This window comes from Quercus robur, chromosome 5, assembly GCF_932294415.1.
Source record: "Quercus robur chromosome 5, dhQueRobu3.1, whole genome shotgun sequence".
In the NCBI taxonomy this organism is placed as follows: Eukaryota; Viridiplantae; Streptophyta; class Magnoliopsida; order Fagales; family Fagaceae; genus Quercus; species Quercus robur.
In genome coordinates this window covers 5,375,824-5,401,307 of record NC_065538.1, presented here as the reverse complement: position 1 = coordinate 5,401,307, position 25,484 = coordinate 5,375,824, and the positions used below count along the sequence as shown (strand labels likewise).

Here is a 25,484-nt window from a genome sequence, read left to right as displayed (position 1 = left end):
ATACAGCCTATGAGAAGCTGTATAAGCTCTCTGAGGAGCATGATAAATTATATAGGCTAACCACCAAGAAGCTCAATGATGTGGAACTTGACCGTGAGGAGCTTTCCACAAAGTTTGATGAAGCCAATCAGACTATTGGAGCACTAAGATTCGAGAACAATTTCTTGGTTGAAAAGACCAAAAAGCTTGAAGCGGAGCTGTTTCAAGTCAGAGCTTAATTGGAGAGGACTTCAAGAACAAAGCTGGATGAGATGCTAAGCTTTCAGAAATCTGCTTCAGATTAAACAGGCTTAGGGTATGGTCTTTCTTCCTCTAATACTACTTCTTCTAGTACTACTGTTTTTGTTTCTCCTACTAATAATGTTAAAATTAAGAACAATGAGATTAAAACTGAATTAGCTAGTGAGAACTTAGACAAGGGTAAATCTATCTTAGAAGCATCCCCTAAGCTTGAGAAGAAAAATGTTAAAAACCCTAGGGCTAAGAAGGCTAACTCTCAAAAGTCTAAACAAAAGAAGCAGCATCTCTTTCATCATTGTGAAGTTGCCAGTCATACTCGACCAAATTGCTACAAGTGGCTTGCCACTCAATAGAGTAATGGCATGATAACATCTGAGAACCAGAATCAGCTTTAATCCTTTTTTTGCTCCCCTTGGAGATCTTCTCAAAGCCCTCATGTTCCTTTCGAACTTAAACGGTTTTAATTCTTCCCCTTCACCGTCGGTTCAAGGGTTTGCTAGATAGAAAGGTTCTTCCAAGGTGTGGAAGGAAAAGGGCTCCAAGTGATTCTATCACTTTTCTCTCTCTTCTTGTTTTGTGTATGCATTACTTATGTGTTTTGTTTTCATGTTTTGAGTCAGTCTAGTTTTTATGCTTTGTTTGTTTAACATGTTTTTGTTTGGTTATATTTTAGTTTTTGCTTTATTTTTGTTTTTCTTTATAAAAATAAAAAAAAAAATTGAAAAATCAGAAAAATACAAAAACAGTGTGTGTTTTGTACATTGATACTTGTGTACCTTGGATGGCCATTGAAACAAAGTCTTCTAAACTTTGTATCATTTGTATCTTAGATGAGCATCTCTATGCACAACTAAGCAAATGAGTTTTGTGGCTCGTGTTTGTGATGAGTATGATTAAGTTGTCTCTTAAACTTAACATGCATATCACTCTTTTTGACGAGAAGGACTAAAAAATCCTGAGAAAAAGGCATAAATAACCATCTCGCCACTGTTGTCCGCCAATCATAATATGACACCTGTATGCTTCGGCAAAGTAAAAGTGCAGTGTCAATGACATTTGTGTGCTTAGGCATAGCAAAATTTGAATGTTAAATATCATTGGGTATTTCTTTTATCTCTCTAATAAGCCCATGCATGATATGTTTAAAAGAAAAATATGCAAAGAAAATTAAAAACAAAAAGATCAAAAATACTTTAAATATGATTGCAAGCGTGTATTCTAGGAGATGTGGGAGTTATAAGATATACCTCAAAGGTGATTGTGTGTGAGTTAAAGTGATTTTCTCATATCTCAAATCTTCATAACATGCATACACTTATGCAATCTTGCGATGTTTTTCACACACAACACGCAATATTCTTTGCTACTCTTGATACATGTGCAGGTACAATGTGATTTGGTCATCGCGAGGTTTTACATGTATTAATGTATGCTCACTAAACTGTCTAGACTTGTTTTTAAAATATAAAATTGGTTAGACTTGTTTAGTGTGTGTGTGTGTGTTTGTGGAGATCCATGTGCTTAAATTTTCATTTAAGAGATGATTTTAAGAGCTTAATATGTTGATTGGATTGTTAGTTGAGTTGCATGTTGGACTGCATTCATGTTTGTGTTTTTCACATCTTGAAAAACTGCTTTTAAAAGCTGGCTCGACACCTCCTCGATAGCTGGCTATCTGTCGAGCTTCCTTAAACTTTTTCTTATCGCAATCTCACCTGCACCTCGATACCTGGTGGATCTATCGAAATTGGATCTGTTTACTCGATAGCTTCTCGATACTTGGTGGATTGATCGAGCTTCTGTTCTTAAAATTGATGTGTTGATCCTCAATACCTCCTCAACACCTCAACTGTCGACATGTATTTTCTCAACACCTCCTCGATAGATCTCTCGATACCTGTCGATACCTGTATCTATCGAGAATTACTGGCTTTCCTATATAAAGCCCTTGCGCAATCCGGTCTTTATTTCCATCGATCTCTCTCTCGATACTTCTTTGTTTCTCTCCCAAAATCACTCCAATCTCACTCCTATCTTGGTTCTCAAGGTTTTTCCAAGGTTTTTCAAGTTTTTCTTCACTTGGTAAGCTTCTAATTCTTTCTCATTCATGCATTTCATGTTTTGAAACCTAGGATTTGGGGCTTTTTGGAAATTTTTGGGGTTTTTCAAAATTGATGAGATTTCATTGAAATTTTGGGTTGGGTTTTCACTTAAATGTATTTAAAACCTCATACATTGCATCACATTAGCATTATAATGGTCTTGCCATGCATTTAGATGTGTGCTATATGATTGTGTGCTGGCAGGTTTGGATTGGGCTGAGCCCATGATGAAATTACTTTTGCATGTCACATGTTTATGCATTTCCCATGCATACGTACTTCTTTTCAATATATTTGATATATTTGAAAATGTTTGGGACTTTTCTGATTGTCCTTCTTTTTCTCCCTCTCTGTTGTTTACGTTAGTCGTGTCTATGGCACATAGGCGTAAATCCACTCCAACCCGGAACCCTCTTCGTTCCGGTGCTTCTTCTTCGTCTGATCCTACCTTATCTTGTAACACCCCAACCTAATTGCCTAATTAATTTTATGAGTTTATATGCATGTCATTATTTTAATTACTTTTAAGTGCATGAAACTTTGATTTTGTTATATTATAGAACATATATGCCATTTCAATGTGTTAGATATAACTTTATAAAATTAAGGATATATATATATATGTATATATATATGAAAGTTCAAAAACGTGTACACAAACACTTTTGAACGTTTAGACCCCCAAAAACCAATTTAATCAACACACGCAATATGTTAAACAATAGTGTGCGGAAACTTAACATATGCTATAACATGGTATTGATTAAACAACTATCTAAGCCACAACAAAATAAACCACAGCAGATAATGTAAAGGCAGAGATAGAGAGGAAGGAAGATGCAAACACAGCGATAACACCAGATATGTTATCGAAGAGGAAACCGAAGACCTTGGCGAAAAACCTCTCCGCCGCCCTCCAAGCGGTAATCAATCCACTAGAAAATACAGTTGGGATACAAGGACAGCAATAGACCCTCCAAGCCTAATCTACCCAATGCACCTAAGCCCTCCAAGCTTCTTGCTCCAACGAGGTTGCGCCGAACCTTTTTCTTTTCTAGCTTTCCGGATTCCGCTACTACACCGTAGCATCAACCAATGAATATTGGCTCCTTCCTAACTGCTTCCCAGAACTCCAAACGACTGTCTCACAGGGATGATTATGGTGAGAACCAGGTTTGGTATAAAGGCCTCTCAAGGATTTGACAATGGAGAGGAAGAGAGTGAGGGATTTTGATGAGACTCTAAGGTAGAGATTGTGGGTAAAACAATCTGGTTTTTCTTTAGGGTTTCTCTCTCAAAATTCTCTCTGGAAGCTCTCTTTCAATCGTGGGTTAAAAGGGTATTTATACTGGAGTGAAGAGGAATGTGAAACGTCAGGTTTTTCCAAAACAGGGGTGGCTCGCGGCTTGACTAAGTCGCGAGTTCCAGTCGCGAGTTAACCGTATGGCCAGTTGTCCTGTTTTGTCCTGTAGTGCTCCAGCTAGCATGACTGTTCATCTTCCAGCATGCTTGGCACGTGTGCAGATTCTGGCGGGTTGAAGCCGCGAGTCCAGCCGCGAGTCCCAGCCGCGACACTCTGTTTTCTTGCACACTCTTGAGCAATCTTCACACTATCTCACTCACTACCCTTACAACAATCCCACCTAAATACAGGGTTACTAAATGCTGAATTACAAGCAAATTTGGCACGGAATAAAGCCAATTAGATGGTTGAATAAATTCAACCTTACAATCTCCCCCTTTGGCTATTCCGTGACAAAACCCTAAAACAGACTCTAGACTTAACATGTGAGTTGGGAACAGTTGATCAAAACTCACTCACACCTAATTCTAGAAGCTGTGAAGCACTTGAATCATATGAACATAAACTCCTGAAACACAACAATACACCATGATCATTGTAAGCAGAAAATTATTAATGCATATGAAACAGGCAAAAAGAGATCAAGCATAAGATGGAGTTAATGAACAAACCATGGCTTGATCAACCAAGTGAACACTACAAAGTAGTGATCACAGTGTTCATTCACACTTGGAATGAACACAAAGACATACAAGTTAACAAGCACAAGGCAAGACACTTGTATGCTCAACACTCAACCAATGCATAGCACACATGGCATATGCATCTAGGAACAATCCTACAAGGGCACAAGAGTGACAGTACATAAACCACAATGCAGAACATTTAGATTTAAAATACTGATTTCACATAGCATAAAGGCTGCACTTAAGCATGGTACATACCACAAGGCCTACAAACTATGCATAAAACATAAACCCTCAAAGCTTACAAAAGCATATGGGTACAAACTAACAAATACCTGAATAACATCATCAAACATATATAAAAGTTTATCCAAGAGTATATGAAAAGAGTTAGAAACAGTTATACACCAAAACCCAGTGTCTTAAAAACATAAAAACCATAAAAACACTAATTACTCCCCCTCAACAAATTACTCCCCCTCAAGAGCTGCTTTTCTGCAACAAATTACTCCCCCTCAAGAGCTGCTTTTCTGCTTCAATTATCAATGAACTTTCTCCCCCTTTTTGACATGGAATGGCCAAAGGGTCACTGGTCATGCTGAGTTGTGAAGCTGTCAAGTGTAGCAGCCAAGACATCAATCTGGTCTTGCATGGCTCTCATTCTGTCAGAATGCTCAGTCTGGACTGCCCTGATCCCATCAAGCCTTTCCAGAATGATCTGGAAAGCATCTGGAGGTGCATCTGCAGAAGTTGAAGCTCTGGACCTCTTGCCACTCCTCCTTGGTGTTGAGGTGGATGCATGCCCTGCTGCCTCTGCATCAGTCTCCATTGGGACTTCCTCTCCTTCATCACCTTCATCTTCTTCTCCTGGAAGCCTAACACTGATCCTTTTGCAGGTAAGTTTGTTGATTGCAGAGGGTGTGGACATGTGACTGATGTCTTGAGGAATTTGAACACCCTTCCTTCGAAATATCCTCATTAGGAGACTGGGAAAGATCAGTTTTGGTCTAGATGTTGTTCTTGTCTCATCCACAATGATGTCAAAGATGTGGGAACTTATATCTATGAAGTTCTTCTCTTTGAGATCCATCAGAAAAATTGCTCTAGCACAATTGATTGTGGTCAACTTCCTAATAGGATAAAGGTTAAACATCATGATTATGGTTAGAACCCTCATGTCCACTGGAAAGGCAGTGGTATTCAAACACTTCCCTTCTCTCTGCCCACCTATTCTCTGTTGAACTGTTTCAATAGAGACACTCCTATCCTTGAAATTTACAAACTCCTCATCATCCAAACCCTCAAGCCCTAGTACATCATCTATGACATGTGCATCCAAGATGAATTCTTTCCCTCTAACCCAGCAATTTAACTCATTCTCCTTTATCACAGCATTTGAATAAAATTCTCTAATCAGGGGTTCACACACCAAAGGGAAATCACTTAAAAGTTTGTCCCATCCTCTTTCTTCAAAACAACTGGGAATAAAAGTTTGCCTTAAATCATCCAAATCCACAAATCTCTCTTGAATGATTCCTGCATTCAAGAAGTTATCCTTGTATCTCTCAAAATGGTGAACTGACCTAAACAATCTAGGATCCATCTTAAGTCTTTTGTCAGCCTTCTTCGCAGTAGATTTCTTCTTCTGAGGTGAAGGAGCCATCTGTGAACAATCAGAAAAGGCCACAACAACATATAACAATATATGTGCACAACTAGTCAGTACCATGTAGTTAACAGAGAGAGATATCAATCAAACAAGTGAACTTCAAACACTTAACCAGCAAGCAATTTAGTTCAACCATATAGATAAACTAATCCTAGGATAGGAAACACATGAACAACATGGTAAAGCTATCCTGAAGGCAAATAAATGACATTGAGGCAGATTCTGGAAAATGATATGACATACAAACAATATATTGAGCCTAACAGAATCTTCCCACAGATTAACACTCTAAGACATGCAAATCTAGCAAAGGAAAACTCACAGCCTCAAACACAACCAATAGTAACATCTCAACAGCTCAACGTTCAGATTGAAATGAAAGGAATACTTAGCTAAGCACAAGAGCAAAGGAAAATGACTATCATTAACACAAACTATAACAACAGAATCCACAAGCTAAGCAAGAACAAAGAGCAGAGACCGAACCACAAACCCATTTTAAAAAAAAAACACAAACAAATGCGAAAAATCAAGGGTAAAAGCACAAAATCAAGTAGAAAAGAGTGAAAATCAGAAAACCCATACCTGGAACTCGACGATTTTGGGCTGTAAAAATGCAACACAAGAGATTGGAAAAGGGAGCACGGAGTGTTTGGGAGGGAGAGTGTTTAGAGAGAAGATGAACAGTCACAAAAATTCGAGGGAAAAACTGAAAAAGTTTAAAAACTGCTCCTGTTTCTGCAAAACACGCGATTTTCGCGACTGGTTCAAGTCGCCAAACAGTCGCCAGCTCAAGCCGCCAAAGCACTCAAGAGGAAAATTTTGAAAAATTTTTCTAAGTGTTTTTCGCGACTGGAAGGTCTACCCGCGAGTGAGTCGCGAGCTGAGCCGCGAAAATCTCTGAGTGAATCTCGCGACTGGACCTTCCACTCGCGAACAAGTCGCCAAAACTGACCAGCGAAGATGCGACTGAGGCTCGCGACTTGACACACCCGCGACTGAGCCGCCAAAACAGGGCAAAACTGTATTTTTGAAATTTTTCAGATTTTTCAGCAAAACACTTTCCAAAAACACCTAAAACACTCAAAAATCTTTTTGTGCTTGAATTAACAAAGATTGAGCATGTGAAAACACATTTTATCAAGTACAATCACACAAATGAATACGGCATTTATCAAACATAAACTTGTGTGTTGTGTGTGGATATCAACAATGAAATAGTCCTTTGTCTAATGTGAAGCTTCAATGATCAATTCAACCAAGGCATACACAATTAGCACTAGATCATGTGACCAATCTCAATTATAGAAATATGAATATATGACTTCCCACACAACTTGATAACATAACTTGGAGCCTTTCATTTGACTCCACTTTCAGCCATAACATTTGATCTTTTGAGGCAATCATCTCTCATTGTGAGAGGTATAGACAACATTTTTCTTTGAAGAATAGGCCTTTGGCCTTTTTGAAAGAAATTTCACTTTTGATATAAGGTCGCTTACCCTTTTTCCTAGTCAAATACTAGAATGTGCGACAGGCTTTTGCAGCTCAATATCTCTTTTCATTTCGAGATTTACATTTAGTGAGCTCTTTTTAGCAAAACAAAAAAAATAAAAAATGGGAAGAGATATAGACACAAGACTATGCATGTTTCAAGATCAACATAACCATTCACTAATCATTCATGACAAGTTTGAAGATCTATTTACAACAATCACATAGATTTCAAGATTTTTCCCATAGTGATATGAGTGCATGAAAACAAGTAATGTTCGAAAATGCACAAAGCCATTAGCACAAAGGTACACGGCAAAACGAGTTTTAAGACAAAACTCAACAAAGTCAATCAAGCCTTTTGATTTTCAAATTTTTTATGTAATTTTTGGATTTTTGACTCAAGAAACAAAAAGATTGATAAAACTCAATTAAGAAAAAAAAATTCACAAACAAACAAACAAAATCAAAAACAACAAGCATATCAAACAACCATAGTCACAAAGCATAGGAAGTATTAATGCATGGACATGTTGTAATGTTTATGCATGAGTACCCCTTTTCACCCACACGACACTTGCGTTTGGGGTGATTTCCTTAGAGGATTGGGTACGGGAGTTAGGGCTTTCAAACCTTCGTGAGAAGCTTTCCAAGCAGTTGGTGAATGCACCAATCATCTTCATCACGTCCATCATTCCGGGATCTCCATGTTGCTCTCTAGGTTGATCACTTGCCCAAGTTCTCCTATCAGCTCTTGGTCCTCCTGACTTTTGAGGAGTAGCACTGTTCATTGCCCTCAGCTTTTGGCAATTTGGTCGAGTGTGCCCTTGAAGTCCGCAATAATGGCACACATACATTCCTCTAGGACCTCTTTGTGGTCGTGGACGTGACTTGGCACGAGACTCGGACCTGCCCATAGACTGATTTCGATGATTCAGCATCCGTTGGTCCACCACATTCTTCTTTTTCTCCACCTCGAGGTTCACACTCGTAGAGTCAGCTACAACTGGATCTTTGGACTTCACAAACTTCACTTCTTTGGTGACATTTCCAGTTGAGCTACTTCCTCCGGTATATCCCAGTCCGGATTTGTCTGAGAAGCTCTTTTGAGATGATATAACATCATCAAGCTTCTTGGTGGTGACCCTTTCTATTTTTGCATTTGCTTGAACAACCTCATTCTCAAGGAATCTCACTTTAGTGTAGGCTTCGGACAGCTCACCATTAAGGGTTTCAATCTCGCATTTGGCCTCCCTATACCGGATTAGGAGACTTTTGTAGTCCTCCTCAGCCTTCTTCATCTTTCTCACAGCAGCCTTGGCCACCCTTGTGTATTCGCCAGATTTCTCCAAAAGTGAGTTGTAATTTTCTTGAAGAGTAGCTGTGCTTTCTTCTTCTTCAGCTTCTGATTCTTCAACAATTCCTAGTGAGTCATCCTCACTATGTTCTCCAAGGTCTTGAACAAGCAAATTCAATTCATCCGAAGACTCAACATGAGCAATAGTCATGAAAGCTGAGTAGTTCCCTTCTCCATCACAGCTCTCCTCAGATTCTGAGTCGGACGAATCTGAATCACTCAAAGTCGTGGCGTACACCTTGCCTTTTGATTTCAAATAGTTAGGACATTCCCTCTTGAAGTGTCCATGCCCGTTGCATTCAAAACAAGTAACACCTTGTGTGGATTGGGATTCTTTTCCATCTTTCCTCTTGAAATCCCTCTTCTCCCTTCCAGAATTTTGGAAATTTCTCTTATCATCAAATTTTCCATTGTTTTTGAATTTCAAAAACTTCTTGAAATTTTTAACAAGATAGGCTACATCCTTGTCAACCATATCTTCTCCTGACGAGCCTTGATCTTCCACCTTCTCATTAACGGTCTTTAGAGCAATGGATTTACCCTTCCGTTGATTTGGCAGCGACATTTCATAGGTCTGTAGAGAACCAACCAGCTCCTGCACCTTGATGTCGTCAAGATCCTTGCTCTCTTCAATGGCTGTCACTTTGGCACGGAAGCTTTCCGGCAATGATCGAAGGATCTTCCTTACAATCTTAGAATCCTCCATCTTCTCCCCCAAGTTAAACTTGCTGACAACCACTTCATTTAACTTCCCATAGAACGAGTCGAAAGACTCATCCTCACTCATCTTGAGTTGGTCAGCATTTGTAACTTGGTATCTTTCACCTTCTTCGTGCCTTCATAAGTTGTTTCCAGAATTTCCCATGCATCTTTTGCAATAATAATGTGAGAAATCCTGTGAAATTCATCTGGAGACACACCACAGAAAATAGCATTTAGTGCTTTACTGTTAGCATTAGATGCAGTAAGTGCTGCCTTATCCCATGTGGATTTGGCTGCTTCAGGTTTGGTCCAACCCATCTCAACAGCATCCCACACGAATTCATCAATAGAGCATAAAAAGGCTCTCATACGAACCTTCCAAAATGCATAATTACTTCCATCAAAATATGGAGGTGCATTAAGGGATTGAGACCTATCCATCTCAAAAAGATAGGGAGTCAAGGATCACACAATGGTAATAAAACCAAACAGATGTGTACCCGCTCTGATACCAAATGAAAGTTCAAAAACGTGTACAAAAACACTTTTGAACGTTTAGACCCCCAAAAACCAATTTAATCAACACACGCAATATGTTAAACAATAGTGTGCGGAAACTTAACATATGCTATAACATGGTATTGATTAAACAACTATCTAAGCCACAACAAAATAAACCACAGCAGATAATGTAAAGGCAGAGATAGAGAGGAAGGAAGATGCAAACACAGCGATAACACCAGATATGTTATCGAAGAGGAAACCGAAGACCTCAGCGAAAAACCTCTCCGCCGCCCTCCAAGCGGTAATCAATCCACTAGAAAATACAGTTGGGATACAAGGACAGCAATAGACCCTCCAAGCCTAATCTACCCAATGCACCTAAGCCCTCCAAGCTTCTTGCTCCAACGAGGTTGCGCCGAACCTTTTTCTTTTCTAGCTTTCCGGATTCCGCTACTACACCGTAGCATCAACCAATGAATATTGGCTCCTTCCTAACTGCTTCCCAGAACTCCAAACGACTGTCTCACAGGGATGATTATGGTGAGAACCAGGTTTGGTATAAAGGCCTCTCAAGGATTTGACAATGGAGAGGAAGAGAGTGAGGGATTTTGATGAGACTCTAAGGTAGAGATTGTGGGTAAAACAATCTGGTTTTTCTTTAGGGTTTCTCTCTCAAAATTCTCTCTGGAAGCTCTCTTTCAATCGTGGGTTAAAAGGGTATTTATACTGGAGTGAAGAGGAATGCGAAACGTCAGGTTTTTCCAAAACAGGGGTGGCTCGCGGCTTGACCTCGCGGCTTGACTAAGTCGCGAGTTCCAGTCGCGAGTTAACCGTATGGCCAGTTGTCCTGTTTTGTCCTGTAGTGCTCCAGCTAGCATGACTGTTCATCTTCCAGCATGCTTGGCACGTGTGCAGATTCTGGCGGGTTGAAGCCGCGAGTCCAGCCGCGAGTCCCAGCCGCGACACTCTGTTTTCTTGCACACTCTTGAGCAATCTTCACACTATCTCACTCACTACCCTTACAACAATCCCACCTAAATACAGGGTTACTAAATGCTGAATTACAAGCAAATTTGGCACGGAATAAAGCCAATTAGATGGTTGAATAAATTCAACCTTACAATATATATATGTGTGTGTGTGGGTAATGTGTTGTTTATTCTTTGTAGATAGGTGTGAATGTAAAGAAAAAAAAAATTAAGTGTGAATGCAAAGTTTATATATATATATTTATGTGTGTGTGTGAATGCAAGAAAAATTGGAAAAGGTGTTTGTGATATTTGTTTCTCCCTAGCCATACACGTACCCAAGCCCCAAAAGTCTTCTTGCTTTTCTGATTTTCTTGGCTGCTTCTGAAGTCCAGCAGCTGCTTTTCTTCTTTCTCTATTTCCCCTTTCTTTGTTCTTCTTTCTTCTTCCTTCCTTACACGGCAACATCTCTCCCTCCCTTTCTCACCAAAAAATCTAGTTTCTTTGAAGAAGAAATTAGACAATTAACCCTAAGATTTTATCTTCAAAGTTTGTGGGTAAGTAAGTTAAACCTCATCTGATTTTGTGTATTTGGATAGTAAAATTTGTTTGCTTATTTTCCCTCTTTGTTCTCTACTCTGTTTCTGGAAGTTGAATTGGTGATTCTGTTTTAGTTACTTGAAATATTGATGATATTGTGGTCTATTGAATGCTTGTTAGGGTATTTTAATATGAATGCTATAGGTATAAAAATATCCAAATGAAATTAAGATCTATTGCTATTTGTTGATGATTTTGTAAGAATATGTACTGAAGCTGACTCTGTGACAGATTTGATGTTTACTACAAGAAAATTCTGTATTAAATTGTATTTTGTGAGTTAGGATGCAAGGAGTAGTTTTTATGAATTCTAAGACACATATGGTTGTTATAGAAGTGGTTTCACAGTATTTGGATGAACATAAAATTAGTGGTTTAATTTGAAAGTTGCAAGAAATTCTGTCAGGACTGATTTGAGTTTACTGTCTTGTGTGACTTTTAGTAAATCATGGATTAATGCTTTGACTCCGAAATTTTTATGTTTTATACTGGACATACAGGGGAGTAGTCCTGTAAAATTTCATGACAATTGGAGGTGTTTAGACAGCCCGTTTGTATTTTACAAATGGAGCATACGTGGCTGTAATGAGCAGTGAACAATATATGCTACACCTAACTTTGTGGATTTAATTCTCAAGTTAGGGTGTATGTTTTGAGCTATAATTTTATACACTCATCCTTTGGTGTGTTTGAAGCATATATAAATTTTATGGATTGGTTTTTCTATGGTTTGGCTGCAAAATGTGTTTGATGATTGTATTATATGTTTTGGGGAAACTCTATGTGATGGGAATTAGGATTTTCTTGAGTTTGAGAGTTAGGTGGTGATTTAGGTATAAGTTTATATATTAGGAAGAGTTTGTCCATAATAAGTTTTGGTTCTTTTCGTTTAGGTGGCGAGAACAAGAACACGGATACTTGAGCTCCTCGCGTACAATCTCTTGCGCCTTCTGTTTTCAGGTAAGGGACTTGTGACATGTGCTTTTGATAAGTATAAAAAAAAAATTGTTTAGAAAATTATTAGGTATTAAAGCTTTTAATTAGAGATATTATGTATATGCATGATTTAAGTAAAATACGTGTTCGTGAGTTATTCAATATTACATACATAATAGTTTTAGCATATTGATGCTATGATATGTATCACGAACATATTATTAAAAAAAACAAAGTGAATATGCTACTATTGTGAAACAACTATGTAAAAGCAAAGTTATCAGTAAAATGTAGTTTCGGGTTATTCCAATGTTATGTTCTGAACTCAGCCAGTAGGGGTTAATTATTGGCTTTCCATGGAAAAATGTTATCTGTTTGGCCATTTAAAGTAGAGGAAATGGGGTTGCCCGTAACTCTAGGCCATTTAAAGTAGAGGAAATGGGGTTGCCCGTAACTCTAGGCCATTTAAAGTAGAGGAAATGGGGTTGCCCGTAACTCTAATCTGAATAAGGCCTTCTCCCCAATGTGTACGGACGGCGGAGAGGAATAAAACCTTGAGGAGATGTGCCATCAGGCCTCTCAAAGAGGACAATATCATGCACATGAGGTCCCCCAAATGTGATGAGGCCTTCTTTGTACAGACTTATCAAATGTGGACTAACCAATATGTTATGAATAACTATATTATGTTATTAAGCATGAGAGAATGATTTTGTTTAAATGCATTATGAAAATTAAAAGCTCTCATGAAAAGAAGTTTATGATGAAACATTTTATAGTCTTTGTTTTAAAGATAAGGTTACGGAATTATATGTATGTTTCTTATTATGTCCTTTTATTTTTATATGAAAGGAACATGAAATATTTTTAATCTGAAAAGTTCATAAGTTATTTAAGAGCAATATGAATAGTATGAAGGCTATTTGATCAAAGCTAGCATATCCATAAACTATTGGATTTACATGTATTCTTATTAAAGGCCCATGGAGCTTTAAAACTTTACTGGGCTTCGCAGCTCACCCTATTATATTTCAGTGCACAGGTTCTTCCTGGAAGCAGCGAGAGTATGAGAGGTGGCAAGGATTCTGTGTTTTCTCGTTTTATTAGAATGTAGAGTTTTGTTGTATAGTAGTTAGTTTTTTTGTTGTATAGAAGGAATCAAGATGTACTTGATCCTTTGAGCATAAATGTAATTCGGTACTGTAGTTTGTTTTGAACCCCAGTTGTATGTTTTTGGGGTTAGGTTTGTAATAAGAGTTTTGCTAAACGTTTAGCTATGTAAATTTTTACTTGAATACCTTAAGTTTCAGCCAGGTGTTATTTTCTAAGTTCGAAGAAAATGAAATTTCAGGGTTGCCATCATTTTTGTTTATATATTGGCTTTTATGTAAGAAAATAAGCAAGAAGTCAAGCAATAGTTCTTGATAAGTACCTTCAGATTAGGTTGGTTCATGTTAATATTGAGATAAACTTAATATTAACATGTCGGTCATGCTCTAAACTCTGAAATACAGATTTGGGTCATGACATATCTTATATCTGGTTCTGTGATGATGATGCCTTTAAGGCATTTTTGGAGAACTTTTCTAGACGAGGCATTCATTTGGAACGCCAAGTCATCTTGTCAGTTTTTGTTGACACCAACCTTCCTTCTGTCATTCACAGTAGGGGATGGGAGTCACTGTGTGATGCCCCGGTCACCTGTCCTCTCGTGCTGATCCAAGAGTTCTACTCCAACATGCACGGGATTGATCGGTCAGTACCTCTTCACTCGCGTTCGAGGTACGCGCATTCCTATCACACCGCAGCTAGTTGCGGATGTGCTTCAGGTTCCTAGGATAGAGTTTTCTGACTATCCTAGTTGTGAGAGTCTGAGGAATGTGTCCAAAGATGAGCTCATGTCCGCTTTCTGTGAACACCTTACTTCTTAGGGTGAGTGTCTTTTTACACCATGTCTGTTTCTCTTACAAATTTCTGATCCCCCCTTTATAGAGGATCTCTTGTGTTATATAGTTCCCTTTGAACGATCCTGGTCCTACACTTGTTGATCATCCAAACTACTACTTGAGTGCTTGTCCCATCGGACACTCCCTCAAGCCTTCTGTGAGTTGGGACAGCCAAGGCAGTACTGTTCAGGGATCTTCTTCACATTAATGCAGTCAGAAAGTTAGCTGTAGAGCATTTAACGCAGTGACAGCAGCCTTTCCTTAGATATTTCCGGGCTTCCATCCCTCTTATACGTTCATGATGCACATCCCTATCAGTGGAATTTCCTGTTTCTCTTACAAATTTTCAATCCCCCCTCTATGGAGGATCTCTTCTGTTATATAGTTTCTTTGAACGATCCTGATCCTACACTTGTTGATCATCCAAACTACTACTTGAGTGCTTGTCCCATAGGACACCCTCTCAGGCTCTCTGTGAGTTGGGATAGCCAAGGTAGCACTGTTCAGGGTTCTTCTTCCTGTTAGTGCAGTCAGAAAATTAGCTGCAGAGCATTTAATGTGGTGGCAGCAGCCTTTCCTTAAATATTTCTGTGCTTCCATCCCTCTTGTACGTTCAAGATACACGTCCATATCAATGGAATTTTCTATTTCTCTTACAAATTTTCGATCCCCCCTCCATGGAGGATCTCTTGTGTTATATAGTTTCCTTTGAACGATCCTGATCCTACACTTGTTGATCATCCAAACAATTACTTGAGTGCTTATCCAATCGGACACTCCCTCAGGCCTTTTGTGAGTTGGGATAGCCAAGTTAGCACTGTTTAGGGATCTTCTTCACATTGATGCCGTCAGAAAGTTAGCTGTAGAGCATTTAATGCGGTGACAGTATCCTTTCTTTAGATATTTTCGGGCTTCCATCCCTTTTGTATGTTCATGATGCACGTCCCTATCTGTGGAATTTGCTATTTCTCTTAAAAATTTCCCATCCCCCCTCCATGGAGGATCTCTTGTGTTACATTGTTCCCTTTCAATGATCCTGATCCTAGACTTATTGATCATCCAAACTACTACTTGAGTACTTGTCCCATCGGACACCCCTTCAGGCCCTCTGTGAGTTGGGATAACCAAGGCTGCACTGTTCAGGGGTCTTATTCACATTAATGCAGTCAAAAAGTTAGCTGCAAAGCATTTAATGCGATGGCAGCAGCCTTTTCTTAGATATTTTCGGGCTTCCATCCCTCTTGTACGTTCATGATGCACGTCCCTATCAGTGGAATTTCCTGTTTCTCTTACAAATTTCCGACCACCCCTCCATGGAGGATCTTTTGTGTTATATAGTTCCCTTTGAACGATCTTAATCATACACTTGTTGATCATCCAAACTACTACTTGAGTACTTGTCCTATCGGACACCCCCTCAGGCCCTCTGTGAGTTGGGATAGCCATGGCAGCTCTGTTCAGTGGTCTTCTTCACATTAATGCAGTCAGAAAGTTAGCTGTAGAGCATTTAATGCGGTGGTAGCAACCTTTCCTTAGATATTTCCCGGCTTCCATCCCTCTTGTACATTCATGATGTACGTCCCTATCAATGGAATTTCCTGGAAGGTCACTTTGAACAATAGGATATACACTTGGCCTGTGCTTCGCTGATCCGAGGAGATATTCCTCCTCTGACCACCTCTCCCAACCTTTCCATTTGCCATATATTCATGGGACTCTAAATTTAATATCCTCACTACTGTCTATTCGCCCTTGGATCAACCAACGTCCTCATCCCTAGCCCAAGGCCCAATATATAATTTTGGGCCCTTAACCCTACACTATTAATTTAAGGGATAAAACCGTTTTTCGTCCCTACATTTTTACACGATTCTCACTTTGGTCCCTAACTTTTTTTTTTATTGCTTTTAGTCCCTATCTTGAAAAACGCGTCTCGTTTTAGTCTCTGACGTTACATCAGAGACGGAAATTGCACAGCTAGCAAACGGAAAAAATTAAAAATATTAAAATAATACCCACAAATGCCACGTCATTTTTTAAAAACAAAAAATTAATTTGTAAATTTTAACTAAATGAAAAAAAAAAAGGAAAAAAGCTGAAATAAAAATAAAAACCCAGAAAAGTAAGAAAATTCAAAAACCTAAAAAATTCAGAAACCCAGAAGAACAAGAACAAGAACAAAAAATTCAAAACCCCGAGATTATTTTTTAATCTCACTCTCTCTCTTCCTCTCACTTTCAGAGTTTCTCTCTTTCTCCCACGCTCTCTCCTCTCTTCCTCAGATCGGCGTGGCACAGATCGGCATGGAGGCTTTGGGTAGGTGGGATTCAGATCGCCGTGGTCCGTTGTCTGCTCATGGATAGTCGTGGCTCGCCATGGGTGAGGTGGTCGTGGCTCATCATGGGTTGCCGTGGGTGGGGTGGTCGTGGCTCGCCGTGGGTAGACTTGGCTCGTTGTGGGTCAGTTGGATTTGATGGGTTGGCTGGGTTGGATTCGATGGTGGTTGGGTTGGCTTCAGTGGTTGTTAGGTTGGTTTAGTTGGTGGGTTTGTGGCTTGGTAGAACTGAAGGGTATGGATCTTGGGTCTTGCGGGGCTCTGAAAACTGAAGGGTATGGATCTTAGTGGTTGTTTGTGGCTCGGTAGTAGGTTTGGGTATGAATCTCAAAGGGTTTGGGTATGAATCTCATGGGTAGTCGTGGCTCGCCGTAGGTGAGGTGGTCGTGGCTCGTCGTGGGTTTCCGTGGTTGGGGTGGTCGTGGCTCGCCATGGGTGGTCTTGGCTCGCTGTGGGTTGGTTGGATTTGATGGGTTGGCTGGGTTGGATTCGAGGGTGGCTGGGTTGGCTTCGGTGGTTGTTGGGTTGGTTTAGTTGGTGGGTTTGTGGCTTGGTAGAACTGAAGGGTTATGGATCTTGGGTCTTGCGTGGGTCTCTAAAAACTGAAGGGTATGGATCTTAGTGGTTGTTTGTGGCTCAGTAGTGGGTTTGGGTATGAATCTCAGTGGTTTGGGTATGGAGGTTTGGTAGTGACAGTGGCATGAATTTTCTGGGTTTGTTCTTGTTCTCCTTCTCCTTCTGGGTTTTGAATTTTCTTACTTTTCTGGGTTTTTATTTTTATTTCAGTTTTTTCCTTTTTTTTTTTTTTCATTTAGTTAAAATTTACACAAAACATCAAACACAAAAATCAAATCCAAATTTTCGAAATATAGGTTTGAATTTAATTTTTTGGGTTTTAAATTTGCTAGGTTTGTGTTTTGTTGATCTTGTTCTTTTTGGGTTTTAAATTTACTGGGTTTGAAATTTGTTGTTTTACTAGGTTTGGTTTTTATTTCTATTTTTACTTTTTTTTTATTTAGTTAAAATTAATAAATTAATTTTTTTTTTTAATTTAGAGGCTGACGTGAAAAGCCACGTGGACACAAGGTGCATTATTTTAATATTTTTAATTTTTTCCGTTTGCTAGCTATGCAATTTCCGTCTCTGATGTGACGTCAAGGACTAAAACGAGACGCATTTTTCAGGATAGAAACTAAAAACGGTGAAAAAAAAAATTAGGGATCAAAGTGAGAATCGTGTAAAAATATAGGGACGAAAAAGGGTTTTATCCCTTAATTTAAACCATGAATTTATTTATACCATTTGTTTATAACTGTATTTTATGCTTCTCATATCTAATTTAGATGAAATCAGCTAATGAAAAATAACTCATTCAAAAAATACACTCTTAAATATATTAAAGAACAACAGGAATTATTTTGTTTCAGAGTAATTAATTGGGAGAACGAGGGTAGATGAAATTTGTTTTAAGGGTAGGTCACAAACTCACTATCGAAAGAATACTCCATTAATTGGAGGTGATAGTGATACAATGAGATAGTCTTCTTTCTCACCCAACTCTTTATAGTTTACACTTCAATTTAATAGTTACTTACTACGTGCACTGATGGTTTAAACTCAAGCTTAAATGAAGTAAATCAAGCCATCATTAAATCAAGTCATCAATGACATATCCACTAAAAATTTCTCTAAACTTACGTAGCAGCTGTTATTTCTCTATGTTAGTATTTAATAAGTGATAGTTTGTTTGGTGACGAAATGTGAAAAAAATAGGATCATAAAAGGACTTTATGGAAGTTAATTATCTTTTTTTTGCATAGTACCTTTTTGGCGAAATATTAATTCCTTATTCAAAGAGGGAACTACTCATTCAACATATTCAGATTAAATTTGGTAGACTTTGCACTTACCAAGTTTTTAATTTATATCACATGTGTGTTTGGGATATAGCTACGACAAATAAACTAAAATATTAGTGAAACTCAAAAAAATAAAAAATAAAAAACTATTTTAATTTCCTTGTGTCTAATGACATCCTATAAAACATTATATTAAGACCCTCTAAAGTTTTTAAATTAGGGAAAAATTAATGGATGCTCTAAGGATATTGGTTTAGAAACTATTTTTAGAAATTGTCTATTGAAAAAGAAAAAAGAAATTGATTTTTTTAGACAGCTTTTTGTATTCCCTATAAAATTTGTTTTAAAATGTTTTAAAAATAGTCTATTAACAATTGCCCTAAGCGCATTCGTTAACATGACTACTTAAATTAATAGAGTTTCTCAAATCCTATCAACTTATTTTGAAATAAATGGATTCAATTTTATAACATCAATAATTTACATAGATGCTAAGATGGATAGTAAATTAATAGAGTTTCTCAAATCCTATCAACTTATTTTGAAATAATTGGACTCGATTTTATAACATCAATAATTTACATAGATGCTAAGATGGTGATAGTAAATGTCATGGTTTTGAAACAAGGACCATTTAAAGAATTAGAAAAATGAGAAGTATAAAGTTTTTAAGGTCTCTACCTCTTTCAGTAAATTAAAAAGAAAAAAAAAAAAAAAAGAAAAAGAAAAAAAAGCGAGGTTCAACCTCAGTCAAACTATGTCATGTCATTTATATATTGTTTTTATGTATAATAATATTTCATATTTGACTAAGACAATTTGGGCCCAATGGTTTCTTGACAGGAGATGCATATCTTTTAAGAGCATGCACGTTTAAAATTTTCAGCATTTTTGTGGGCTAAATTGTGTCTGGAAACCCTTTTCATTCTAGTAACTAATTCATCATTTTGTAAAACCTCTTTTTGGTCATATAGGGAAGGTCATTGTAAATAATTTGTATTTTAAGAGAATTGAGTGTCTTATTTCAAATTAGTGAGGAGGCGAGTATGATAACAAAAAACCTTAAGGGAAGTTAGCGCACTTTTTCCTAAAAATGATTGATTAAATTGCAATTTATACCCATTAAGTTTGGGATTTTTCTTTTTTTTTTTTTGTTTTTTTTGTTTTTTGGATTCATCTCCCTAACATAAATATAATTTGGATTTAATACCTCCTCTCCATGTGCCAAGATCTGGTGTCCACTATCCATTAAGTGTGACCTAGACTCAAAATTACATTGTTTAATAGATCTAAAATTTGAAAATTTAGAGGAAAAAAACAAAATTATTCCAAACCTTAAGAATATAGGTTACAAACTAGAAATTAAAATGACGTAGTTTTGAAATATTGACGTCATTTTGAGCTTAGTTGCCACTTGCCACTTAACAAACACCCAAGGTTTAGGCCTAGGCCTAAGCCCCCTATTACAAAAAGGTGCCAGGCCGTCATAAAGAAAAGGCCCCATCCACCATGATTAAAAGAATTCAAATTTCATGGTAATAATTAAAATAAAAAATAAAAAAGTTATGCACAATTTTAGTTTATGAGTGATATTAGAATACTAGCAATATTGCAAGTTTTTACCACATAGGAATTACAAGTAATGTGTTAACAATCACAATAAAGCATTTCAAAGATTCATTAATAAGGTTATTGAAGTTCATCAATCATATTCATTCAAAACTACATTGTTTCGATCATTAATTAATGATGTCTCCAAATTATGTATTTAATTCATAACTTACCATGGTTTAGATAGTAATTATTCATCAAAGTATGCATTTTTTTTTTGTTTGAAAAATCATCGAATTATGTATTTAATTAATCAAATTAACATTTTTTTATTTAATATTAAATAAATTTATTTAATTAAAATTTAAATATAAAAAGCTTCATTTAAATTGCCTTAAACAATATCTAGCTTGCATTGTAAACACCTCACCACACGACAGAATGACTTAAATGAAACAATACATAATTCATGAAGTTAGAAGTAAGGATCCAAATTCTGAAATATTTGAAAGCAATCTCAAATTACCAAAAATTTTAAGGCTGAAAATTTCAATTTTGTAAAAAAAAAAAAAAAGAAAAAAAAAAGAAGAAGAATAAGAAACTTTTAGAATAAGGTTACTCTAAGCACTATAGAGGATGAGGTTGGCAACAAATACAAAGATAGAAACAACAATTTCCTAGTTGATTACTTTTTTTTCTTTTTTCTTCTTTCTTATTTGTGCGCGCGCGCGTGCAAATAATAACATTATTTTGACAGTAATGCAAGATCCCTCATGTAAGAAGCTACAGTGATCATCACAGAATGTCTATTAAATGAATGTTAGTTTCTCAGACAGCAGTGCTAATGCTCATTTAGTGACTGGCATACCAAGGGAAATCAAATCACAGAGCAGTGAACAAAAAAGCGGAATCTAGAATTTCAATGAGATTTAGCATTTGATAAATACTCCGTAATAATAAAAGTATGGAAGCTGTGTTGGAGCAATTTGTTGAATAAGCAAAGTAGTTCTGAGCACAAAAGGGGTCCATCCATACGGTGTGTATTTTTGAGCAAAAGTTAATGCACACATGTTATCTGACGGGTCCACGTACATTAACTGGTATAACCATAAAGCACAAACCCATATGAAAGGTGCTTCAATTACTACACAGTTTAGATTTAAGGGACCCCAAAGCAAATCATGATGCTTCCACTCAAACAAGCAAGTCTACAAATCCCAAACATGTTTCTTTAAGGGGAGGAAGAAGAAAATAAGTATCAAGAAAAGCAAAAGAGCAGAAATCCTGTTGTGACCCTACATTATTCACCAACAACCTTTAGCTAAATAAAGCTTTCCCTAACCACAAGAAGTTATAGATATTGACCCCACCAACACCAAGGACTCTTTTGGCCATGATCAAAATAACCAGTATCACTATTATGAGACTTTCAATCATCTGCACAAAAAACAAATTACATAAGTGACAATGGAGATGTCAAAGATTGGCACAAGAAGCAAGACTAGAGAAAACTAATAATAGTGAAATGAGGTACTACCTCTTCATCAATAAACATTGTTACTTGAATATATATAATTCTCATATGTATTGCATTGTTAAAATTGAATAAGCAAGTTTATAATGCATAGGAGAAATCTATTAGAGTAATGATTATTGCACACTATTATACACACTTAGAATTAAGTGTTGACATCCTTAAAAAATAAATATGTGGCATCTGGCTTTATAAAATGTGAATGTTGTGTAAACTAGAAGTAGTGTAAAACAATAGTTAATGAATCTAATAATAGTGAAATAAGGAACTGCCTCTTTATTAAAAAAAGTCATTTAAAAATAAAAATAAATAAACTAATGCAAGCTAGTGAAGATAAATTACCAGCAGGGATTCTTGAATTTGATGCAAGATCAAGCCAGGTGTCTGTGTTCTTTGGTGGCCACTCTCCAAAAAATTGGTGCATTGGTTTGTGGATTTCAGGTTTTTTCTCAGCTTTAACTTGTCCTGGTGACTTGAAATCAGTACCCAAAACAAAGCAATGTTGGTCTTGTTGCTGCTGCTGAGGTTTTGAACTATCAGTAAGGCTTTGAAACTGTGTGTGGGAGTAAGCTTTGTAGGGGCCCATTGTTAATCTCTGGTATGAATCAGGTAGGTTTCTGGCAGACCCTGAAGCCTCTGGGAAGAAAGCTCTCTCATCCACACCCTCTCTTGCTCCATGAAGATACCTGTTTGAAATAACAGTCAAAAACAATTAAAGCAGAAGATCAAAAAAAAAAATGTAAAAAGTAGCTAGCCTGTTTGTGTTACAAAAACCTGTAATCTTTATCAGCCTGAGAGTAGGATCCAGAGTCCAAAAATAGCTGATGGGTGGTGTTATTTTGAGGTAAAAAACCAGAAAGAGGTTGTCTTGAAGAGGAAGAATGTGAATAAAGGAAGGGATAAGCAGTGGAATCATGGTAAGGGTGGTGTTGAGGATATGTATCACAAAGTGGAGAGACAGAGAAAGAAGAGTTCGTTGGTGTTGTTGTTGTGGGAATGGTGGTGGGTGTGTTTATGGAAAGGTTTCTGTTGATTGATGGGATAGGTGGTGAAAGGTTGTTGGTGGTGGTGTTTGTTGTCGTTGTTGTTGTTGTTGTTGTTGCAGTTGATGTAACTTCCACAGGCTTTCTTGAACGATTTCTGCCTCTGTGCATGTGTCTCTCACAGTACTTGGAATCTGGGTATGCTTCCTTTGAGCACCTCCACTTCTTCCCATCTGTTCTTCTGCACCTTCCTGGCTCTGGGTCTACTTTTCTGCCAAATCCCATCTCAAAACATCCCCAGCCAACTGCAGCCACAGACCCCAACAAAAATTGTTCATTTTCATTGGCACCCAAAAAAAATAAAAGGAATAGTTTTTATAAAAGTAAGCACTTAAACATTATTATAATTTTTAAAAGTAAAGCTGCAAAAAGTGTATATGACTATGAGAAATTGAGAATATGCTTTGCATGCTTACTGGGATGGTTAGGGAAGAGCCTTGAAGAAATTGAAGAGTCTAAGCTTCTTTTTACACTATAGAGGAGATCTGGTGGGATAGGTGTCCCTGCAACCATGTATTTGAAGATTAGAGCTTGATGCTCAAGCTCTTGCCATTGAATTGCTGTGAAAGGAGACCTGTTTCTTGCGCTTGCACTTGCACTTGTGTTCATCATTTTTTTGAAATAGAGAGAAACAAGAAGGAAATTTTAATCTCTAGAAAAACCAAGAAGGAGAACAAGAAGAACAGGAAGAGGGAAAGATCAACAACAACTTGGTAGATTTCAGAGACACAGAGAGAGGTTTTGTTCCTGTTGGGCTGATAGTTTTAAAGGGTATTTTTGCAGAGTCCATTGGTTGCAGAATCTTCTGTACATGGATAAAACTAATGGCTCTGATGATATTGCTGACACCTTCTCTCTCTTTCTATTCCTCTCTCTCTCTCCTGAGTGACTGAGTGAGTCTGTTCTTATTATGACTGCACCTCTGTTGCTTCTGCTTCTGCTCTGCAGCTGTCTTTGTTGCTGCTCTTGTCTCTGACATCTTTACAGAAATTCATAAACAACCGTACAAAGTAAAAGAAAATTTAATTCAAATCTAATTTTGGTCTTTGCACTTGCTGTAAAAAAGTGCCATGTGATTTTATGAAGCTGTAAAATTTTGAAGTGGATATAGCAATCTCTTTTGTAATCTAGTGATACCGGAACTTGAAGCGGTAGAAGGTTGTATTTGCCATTTTTCTTTTTCTTTTCTTTTTTGGAGTTGTATTCGTCATTTTGTTTTGCACTTTTGCTGAGTAAATGTGTCGTGAAATTGAGAGATGGGTGCTATTTTATCTTTTACTTTTCCTCCCAAAGGTCCCAGAGTCCCCTCACATCATCCATGTAGTAAACTGTGAGGTAGATAGTGGAATCCCAGCTTCTTGTAATATGATGGTGGCATCTTTATTTCATGGTAATGTAGGCAAAACTAAGTTATGATTATTGTAACAAATACTCATCGATCTTAATAAGTTACGAAAAATTTTATCATTAAATTTATTGTTTTATTTGTATTTACCAGTTATTGTGGAAGTAACATACCAGTTATTGTGGAAGTAACAAGAACATGGTAATAATTCAATTTGTGATTTTATTAATACATAAGTGATGTGTATTTTTGAATAAACAAAAAAGGAAAAAGTGATGTGTATTTGTATTCCGTCTTAATGTGTTTAATCTTTCAACCTTAAACTTCAGATTATTAGGCAACTGTCTGATGAGACATTACCCCTTTAGTTTGGATAATGGAAAAAAAAAAGGAATGGAAGGAGAGGAAGACTGTTAACAGGCTTAAGAAGAGAAACTGGTTTGTTAAGCTAAGCAATTTTTTTTTTTTCCTCTTTTTCCTTTTTTTTTTCCTTTCCTCTTATATTCTAAATAAATCCCCAAAGTCTAGTTGGTATGAAATTCTATATCTGAGAGAATTTAGACCATTTTTTACCCTTTAAATTTACCAATAAAAAGGCTATCAAGAATATGATACTAATATATATTATTCTTTTTTATGAAAGTTTACCCTTTTCAAAAGGTAAAGTACAGTGATGAGGTGGAACTTGGAAGGGCAATTTAGTTATTTAGACATATATTTTCTGAGTTCTACACTGATGATGCTAGGACGGTGCAAGTGAGAGACTATTGGTTAGAAGGAGGTTTTCATTTGTTTGTTTGCAATTGAAAGCACTTTTCTTGCTTTCTTCAAAGTTAGCAGGAGGTGTCAGGGAAGTGCACTCTGAGGTGAGGACTGTTCCCACTCTGAAAACTCTGCTCCACCACACATGCCCTACTTCTTTATTTTGCCTCAACTAACTCAGCCTTACATTCATTAACCCAAAAATTTCCTCAACTATCTTTCCTTTGAGCACATCTCTTTCCTTGTTAGTCATAGTCATCTTTCCTTGTGAAGCATTTATTGGCAGACTGGGTGCAGTTTTACACTGCAGGTCTAAAGCCCACCTGAGATGGTTTTGACTGGAGCAGTGGGTCAGTGACAAACTTGTGTGACTCGATGGGTTTAGCTTTTGGAACATGCTTGGACAAAAATGAGATTAAAAAAAAAAAAAAGAAAAAAAAAGTGGGGTTGGTTTGGCTAAAATAAAAGACTGCAATATAATATGGGCTTTAATTCTTTTTCTTTTTGTAATGGTGGTAAAAAGTGCTTTAGTTCTTGTTAACTTA

At 37.2% G+C, this 25,484-nt stretch overlaps 1 protein-coding gene and 1 long non-coding RNA gene across 2 annotated transcripts; one reads left to right on the top strand and one right to left on the bottom strand.

Moving 5' to 3' along the window:
• The first annotated feature begins 11,307 nt into the window (after positions 1 to 11,307).
• LOC126724911 (uncharacterized) lies at positions 11,308 to 13,926 on the top strand. Its single transcript, XR_007655150.1, has 3 exons — positions 11,308 to 11,585; positions 12,522 to 12,588; positions 13,600 to 13,926. It is a non-coding gene; the product is annotated as an uncharacterized LOC126724911 (long non-coding RNA).
• A 7,332-nt stretch (positions 13,927 to 21,258) lies between these two features.
• LOC126724910 (growth-regulating factor 5-like) lies at positions 21,259 to 23,709 on the bottom strand. The gene is made up of 4 exons (XM_050429336.1): positions 23,249 to 23,709; positions 22,564 to 23,077; positions 22,132 to 22,475; positions 21,259 to 21,692 (listed from the first exon to the last, which is right to left on the bottom strand). Exons 1-4 carry the CDS (start codon positions 23,442 to 23,444, stop codon positions 21,685 to 21,687), a joined length of 1,062 nt encoding a protein of 353 aa, XP_050285293.1. The 5' UTR covers positions 23,445 to 23,709; the 3' UTR covers positions 21,259 to 21,684.
• Positions 23,710 to 25,484: the final 1,775 nt, after the last annotated feature.